This window comes from Pomacea canaliculata, linkage group LG11, assembly GCF_003073045.1.
Source record: "Pomacea canaliculata isolate SZHN2017 linkage group LG11, ASM307304v1, whole genome shotgun sequence".
Classification (NCBI taxonomy): Eukaryota; Metazoa; Mollusca; class Gastropoda; order Architaenioglossa; family Ampullariidae; genus Pomacea; species Pomacea canaliculata.
Window position 1 is genome coordinate 13,769,100 of NC_037600.1, and position 7,763 is coordinate 13,776,862.

The 7,763-nt window shown below is 36.6% G+C and overlaps 1 protein-coding gene across 1 annotated transcript; it reads right to left on the minus strand.

Moving 5' to 3' along the window:
* Nucleotides 1–111: 111 nt before the first annotated feature.
* Nucleotides 112–6,617, minus strand: LOC112575767 (phytanoyl-CoA dioxygenase domain-containing protein 1-like). Its single transcript, XM_025257781.1, has 10 exons — nucleotides 6,098–6,617; nucleotides 5,435–5,571; nucleotides 5,153–5,228; nucleotides 3,634–3,737; nucleotides 2,576–2,638; nucleotides 2,178–2,199; nucleotides 1,523–1,648; nucleotides 1,169–1,297; nucleotides 726–852; nucleotides 112–416 (listed from the first exon to the last, which is right to left on the minus strand). Exons 2-10 carry the CDS (start codon nucleotides 5,513–5,515, stop codon nucleotides 365–367), a joined length of 780 nt encoding a protein of 259 aa, XP_025113566.1. The 5' UTR covers nucleotides 5,516–5,571; nucleotides 6,098–6,617; the 3' UTR covers nucleotides 112–364.
* Nucleotides 6,618–7,763: the final 1,146 nt, after the last annotated feature.

Consider the following 7,763-nt stretch of genomic DNA (forward strand, 5'->3'; position numbering starts at 1 on the left):
TGTGTGTGTGCGCGCGCGTACGTGGATGATTGAGCATGAATGCGTTTTGCAAGTACGCATGCGTGTTTGTATTGTGTGTATGTTCAAACCATTCCACAACAAATAGAGTCGCTCTCTGTAAAATCGCAAAGTTTATACATCTGCAGAATAAAAGAGCACATTTCATACAGTTCTGAGGTAGCATGAACATTATACGAGTAAAATGTTATGATACCATTAAAATCTGACTACAAGGGTAACATAGATAAACACATAGATAACAAGTAACAATCACAGGAATGAACATTAGATATCTCTGTACAGGAGAGTGATGATACAAACAACGGAAGTATGTATTTTGCGAGTGTTCCATTTTACATTGTTATCAGGACTCTGGATACAAACGTTTGAAGGTATTGGCAGCCGTTGGTTGTAGCCTGTCACAAAAAATAAATGAGTTTTATGACTTCCAAAGCAAAACAATAAAAATCTATAAAACACGCAATAAAAGCCCTGTTGCTAGCATTATCAACTTATTATTTAATGAGGTTAATCTATCTAGGAGATGACTAAGAAAGCAAAAGTGTCTGCCTGTCATGTTCCAGGAAAGAACGACACTGGCTTAGGGATGAAAAGTGTGCTCACCAAAGGACGTTTCAGTTTACCAGAAACTACCTTTCACAGATCGAGCCACATGCAGCTAACCTTCATCTTTTTGAATTTCTTCAAAGAAACGAGGCACCTACCAGTTTCTCTCATCGTATGTGGACTGTGCCTGATCAAACATGTGGAAAGTGTAGGCTTCACGGGACTTAGTGGAGTGGTTGTGCTCGCTCTTGTGAACCACTTCTCCATGTATCAACACTGCAGTTCCTTCAAGGAAAACATGGCAGTGTGTAAAGCACGATGACTCATACTATTAAGACACTCAATACATTTGACCTATGAGCAGCAGATAACAAGCATGCGCACACACACACACACTCTCTCTCTAATACTTGGATAAAAACTAGAATGAGAACTAGGTTTGTCTGATTTAATCTCCAAAACCAATAAATACATTTATAATGAGAAAAAAACATTGTCAATAATGCTGGTTATATTTTTGTTCTGACTACTTTTTCCTTGAACATGCCTAAAAGTGATGAACATTGATATGGAAGCAGAGTTTAGTTCTTCCTTTGTTTACCTTTCTTAACAGCACCGGCAACAAATGTAGAGCTGTCATACTCAGGAGGTGTTCCAATGAACTCTGTGGAGCTGCTTCCTGGTTGAGGATTCTCCTTGCGTACCATCCGATAATTTCCATGAACACCATCTGATAAACAGCGAAAAAAAAACATAGTTACTCAAAATAACATTATTAAAATTATTTTTCAGAGCTCACAACTCCTAAGCATCAATGAAATATTTATGTGTAATTATCAATTAAAAAAATTCTGAATGGCAAAATGTTCTCTTTTCAGTCCTCTACAACATCAAACAAAACTATAAAAGAAAGAAACAGTTAACTTGGTGTAGATTGCAATATATATCATCCTACCTTTGTGAGAGCCAGGTATGAACCAAAGGCAGCCATTTTCTATTGTTGCATCTTCCAGAGCTATCCACACCCCAACCAGACGTGTTGGATTGGTATATAAAAATGAAGAATCTTGGTGGGCTATGACTAGACAACAACAGTACTTTAAGGTCATAGTGAACGCAAGAATGTTTGTGTCTGTGAACCTATGTAAAGGAACAAAACCTAATAAAATTAAATGGATGCTGTTTATAATCTAAATTTCTGACCAACAACTATAACTGCTTGATTAAAAATAAAGTTCTTAAAGCACAGATTTTATCAGAAAAATCTTTACTTTCATAAAATCATTTGGATCTGAAACAGAAGATATTTAAAAAGTATGATCACCATGATCCATTTTAAAAATTTAGTACCACACTTTGTGGAGATGGGATTTCTAGCAAAACTAGCTCAATTTGATATCTCAGTTGATGAAAAAGTGCCGAGAATGTGTAAAAGGAAAATTTTTTAAAAAAGTTGATATAAAGATCAATATGAATACCTGATAATCATTCATATAAGAAGTTTGACAATGTGAAGGTTTTAGTGCACTCAGATTTGCTAGTGCCGTAAATAGAAAAACATTTAAGGGATTGAAGCTGATGACATTCAGACAGAGGAAAAAATCTTTTACCTTTACCACCTATTCTTGGTTGCTGTAGAAAGAACAAATGTACAACAATCTTTATACAATATACATTGTCCAAAACTTCAAATATGAAAGAATTGCAGAACAACATCTGTGCATCTATGATTTGTTCTTTATATTTCGGGAAATTAATTCAGTAAAGATTATTATATGTATATGTTAATTTTGAGTGCAGTAGGTGGAAAATGATTTTGCCATGCAGGGAAGAAATGTTCCATATCACCGAGAAAACCCTGAAAAAGGTATTTCCCATGATTTTATATGAACACAAACTGTACTTCTTGTTATTATTCTTGAAAATTATTTCTCATTATGTTTCTATCATGATGAGAAATATGTTGTTCCTTTAGTCTTCATTTGTGAAAAGTATAAACATGTCATACCTTAAATATGTACATGCTCTGACAGATGACAGGGTCCCTCAGGTGAATCGCTTTAGCCAGCCTCTGTGACAATAAACATCAAATCAAATCTTCCACTGATGATTGAATAAAAGTGATGGAGACATGAAGATATCATCTCTTTTTCAATACAGTATGTTATAAAAGATACACCTGCCTTTAGAGCTTGTCTAAGTTATTTTATGTGGGGTGGTCACTATGCTGCATGTAGACGCTCATACAACTCCTACCCTTCTCTGAAAACCCAAGTCCCAGTTGGCATACAAAGTTATGTTCGTGGGATACTTGGCACTTGACATGGATGGTTGGTTTGTGGGGTTTTATGCTGTGCTATATCATGGTGAGCTTGACATGGATGATGCCTTTCCTCAGTGATCTTTCTTGTCTGATGTCAAGGACAATCATATCATGACTAGGCTAAAACTGAAAGAATTAACACAGAAATAAAAGGCCATTTTCTATGTCCTAAAGAAAAAAAAAGTAAAATGGCACTGAAAAAAAATCTGTTTTGCAAAATTCCTGCTAGCTGTTCCCAAAAAATTGCAAAGGGGAAAAATGGAGAAAGTGATTTGCTAATTTATGGTTCTGACTGCAAGATTGATAGTGTCATTGGTGAACCCCTTTACATGCATATTGTTAATTTCTTAACATCCATACAGCTGAATGAACAAGACCAAACTAAACCTTTCTTTAACATAGCAGTCTGGACCACCTGAAGCTGAAATGCAACAATATAACAATGATGCTTTGTCATCATCATTAGTCTTCTGCTAACTCTGATCTTTATTGAGCGTTGGATTTTGTAGGAAAAAAACTTTTAAATCTTCTTCATTAAAAAATGCTTGTCCAGAAGTTACCAGAGTGTTAAAATGAAGTCACAGCCTGCCTATTTCATAAAAGGTGAAAGTAAATAAGAGATGATGAGAAATTGTTTATGTCAAAATGAAAGTTTGGAGTAAGAATAAGGGAATAATAAAAAAAAAAAAAACCTGCAGCATTCTTGCTCATGGTCAGCATTAAGACTGTAGGCACCTGCTCACCTGCATTTTCTCACTGAAGGACACTTGATTAAAATGTGGGCTGAGGCAATGCAGTGCATGGCCAACTTTGTTCACCGCTTGATGCTTATCAACCAGTATGTTACCTTTAAAAAAAAAACATGTGCACACACTTAATAAAATGCAGTAGTCTGGAAATCCAGAAAGTAATGATAGATGATGATGAACGTGGGTAACTATGCTTTATATTTTCTGTAATGCAGACAAGAGACTGTACCCTCTTCCCTGTTTCCCATCTATAAATGTTCTGTTTTTAGACCTCCATTTTAAATAGTTGGGTATTTTAAGATTCCATCTCCTCCCTGGAACATATTTTTTATCGACTCATGGAGGGGAAAAAAAAAGTACACACCAGCATACATATGCTGCCTAGATTTCTGATGTTAATAAACTTTATTAGTGTCATGGTTTTAGGCATGTAGTTCTGTCATCAACATCTGACAACCAGAAATGATGAAATATCACCTTCCACCTTCAGTGTATAACAAAATGTCTTATGTGATGAGACGTCCATCCTAAACTTGTTTATGTTTTCTGACCCAAATCATTTTTGCTTTCAGATTCCCTTAGCAAATTTTCTTTATGTGATTAGAAACTCTCATATGATTTACCGACACTTCTAGTTCTATGTGATAAGAAACCTTGACTTCCACCCCTCCAATCAAAAACAGGAACCAGAATTCACCTTCTGTAACAGCATCAACAACATTTAAAAATAACCTAAGGCCTTATCAGCTTTTAGGGTGGTATCTAAGCAGCTGCTTCTAAACCCCCTCATGAAAAGCACGTCTGACATAACATGATATTTCACTACTATTTTCTCTTTTATTTATATATTTTGTTTTAAGCATGTCCCAAAAGAAATCACATCTTAAAATTATTAATATATCTTTACAAATAAACTGTTCTTGAACCTTCCTTAAAATAGCGAGCAATATATTATAAAATTAAAATCTACAACCACTGCCACATGACTGCATCTATGCCTGGACAGAAAGAAAAATCAGAAGAGTTGCAACTAGTTGATGGACAAATAAATGGACCAAGCTCAAAAGCAAAGAAAAAAACACAAATCAAATAAAAAAAACAACAAACTAGCAAACAGAAATACAAATATAATAGAAGAAAAAAGTAACAGTTGATACTTTACAAACCTTTTCAGAGTCCTGAAAGAATGAAGGGTTTGGGAGTGAATATTTATGATAAACATGAGAAGATATGCTTAACTGAAAAAATCAATTAGGTGAGTTACAAGATGTGTTTCAAATCATAAAAGTCTTAAATACCACTACCACAAAAATCTACAAAAGAATGCTTGTTCTTGAGGATAAGGGACAAAACTCTAATGTGACCCAAGCATTTCCTCTTAGTTATATTTAAAAAAGGCTCATGAGTGAATTTAAACAGCTAAATCTTAAAAAAGCAAAACTGTTCTGATAAGCACTTCTGATATTTTATGTCTAAAAAACTTAGGTAGCGAAGATTGATGTAGAATACCCACCATCCTTGTCAAGGGCGCCATCTTCGAAAAAGAAGCGAATCTTATCTCCACTGTTCATGAAGTATTCATCATTGAACTACACAGAGAAGATTAGATTGTTCAAATGAAATTGTTGTTTACCAGAATAACTAACAAATGATAAAAAGGTTTTGTCTATATTTTAACTTCAGCCTTTTGTTCTCTCTCACTTTACTCTGTATACATGTGTATGTGCAAATATGTGTGTGTTAAGTGCATGTGTGGGTGTGTAACAGGGATGCATATGTATGCAAACTAATTTACCTGATCCTCAGTTCTGAAGATACTCCTGTGTTCATTGATATCAAATCTGTCAAGGATATCTGCCATTTCCCTCCGCAGCATCTCAACCTCTTCTTTAGTCACAAAGTTTCCAGAATTGCATAACCATCTCTTTCAAACTGCAAAGCCAGAAAATATAACATGATTTGGTGCTACAAGAATCTGGCATCTTTAATGTCAGGGTTTCATGAAAGTTTTATGTTTGGAAAAGTTTTAAAATATGTAGACTAAATATATTTACTGACTATAAAATTAGCTTTTAATGTCTGCAGTTTGAGCATCAAAAGGCTGCAAGTTTTATAAACAGTGCATAATATTGCTGACAGGGGTGTGTGTGTGCTTGCTGGTGGACTTTACTCAGCATATTTCATATGATCGCAATAACTGGCTGTAAGAATAAACAGATCATTACAATATTAAGTTCATCGTCATAGCTTACATGTTTTTTGTGAATGTATTATTCAATCAACTTTGGAGAAAAATGCGATCACTGAAAAATACAGTTGATTTGTACGACAACCACTTAGAAAAAAAAAGTTTCGCAGAGACTAGATTAAAGTCTTGTCTAAATAAATGACTGTAAAACCGGTGGATTTTATGTATACGGCTACAAAACTTGTAGGCTGTACCCTTATGAACATGTACCTGTTCAGCTACTTCAGACAGTTCCATTTTAAAGCAGCTGTCGATTTTAATCCGACTGGTGAAGCGTGCGATCTAGGTCACATCACATAAGCGTTTGAGTTAAATGGTGGGAATCAGGTTGCAGGCCTGGATGTCGTAAAGCTACAGTGTTGACCTAGATCAGGAGATTATTTTACAAGATGTAAACGTGGAACTTTATCGCAGTAGCAACTGCAGCCATCTGACCACAATTTCAAGGGAAATAACTTCCAGAGGAAATAAATGGACGAGACTCGAAAGTCAAACGAGTTGCGTCCCTTGAAAGCCCATGTCTCCTGTGACCGTTGTCTAGCGTCTAAAGTTTATTGGGTGCGTTGGGAAGTCTTTGATGCATCATCCTGAAAAATCATACAAAGACTGAAAGCCAGAAGTCTGGCTGTAGCATAGCAGGCATTGCAAGCTTTGAAAGGAAACCCAGAGGCGCGCTGTTAAAATAATCAACATTGTGCGACTTTGTCTTGTTCCGTGCGATGTTGTAGAGCTGCCGAAACTCGAACCCTGCCCGCAAGTGTTCAAGACGCCCCGCCCCCGCCACCCTTCCACAATCCCGCCCACCCAGATCTTGTGCAGTTCCTTGTTTTGCTAGTTTTTTGGATGGTATTGATGATGGCCATCTGTCGGACTCAGAATTACACCAGGCTGAGGCAACCATTTGCACGAGTCCCGGTGTGCATGCATGAGTGCGTTTTTGCGTGAATGATATGCTTGAGTGAGAGAGCGAACCAGCTCATGCAACGGTTTTTCATCTTTTTCCATGCGTGTGACCTAGTCAACAGATTTTGATTTTCCTCTCCACCCTCATTCTACATGAACTGTACCTCCTTCAGCATGCTTATTATATCTGACATCACACGATTTTATTGAATATGCTACCCCTTTAACAGCTTTTTATTGCAATATAAAATATCAGTGGTAGAGGCGGGCACCATTATATACCAGCCTAGCGGATTAAACATACTCGCACTCATAGAGTGATAAAATCCTGCATGAGTGGGTATCACCTCATTTCATGTCCACCCTCAGACGCCACTACAATGTGACCCGTCGTCAATGCGTTTATGGACTTCTATCCGATTTTAGAACAGTTCATGGACTTTAATAATCCAACAGAAGTCTACGACTGCATATAAGTGTGTGGGACAACTTGGTGGTGGATGAGTGGAAGGGGTGGTGTAAGAGGAAGGATTCCATAATCCATTGCATGATCTCTTCTGTTTAATAATCTTTTCTAGAATATATTCCATAAAATAATAACATCTAAACAGTATCTGAATATTCTGAAAGCAATGCCCGCGTTATTAACGACATTTTCTTAGATGTTCACACATGTAGGAAGTCTGTAGGAGCCAGAGTGAATCATTTCTTTTTTAGTACAGTTGTGTGCCGGAATAGTGGTAAGTGGCAGACTACTGACTGACTCTGTTGTCATTGCACAATGAGGCGACACACTGACACAAGTGCCACGAGACAAGATCTCGGCCAGTGACCTTACCATTCTAGCTGCAACAACAACAACAACAACAACAACAACAACAACAAGAAGTGAGTATTTCTCCATAAAGTTGTCAGGCCATCCTATAGACACTACACAAATCATAAGCTAGATGGTTTGTGTATCTAATAAGAA

Coding starts and splice junctions, on each gene's coding strand:
- LOC112575767 (XM_025257781.1), bottom strand. CDS start 5,515: ATGCTGCGGAGGGAAATGGCAGATATCCTTGACAGATTTGATATCAAT. Junction 2,639..3,633: donor CCTTCAGTGAGAAAATGCAG/GTGAGCAGGTGC, acceptor TTATTGTCACAG/AGGCTGGCTAAAGCGATTCA. Junction 417..725: donor ACATACGATGAGAGAAACTG/GTAGGTGCCTCG, acceptor TTTTTGTGACAG/GCTACAACCAACGGCTGCCA.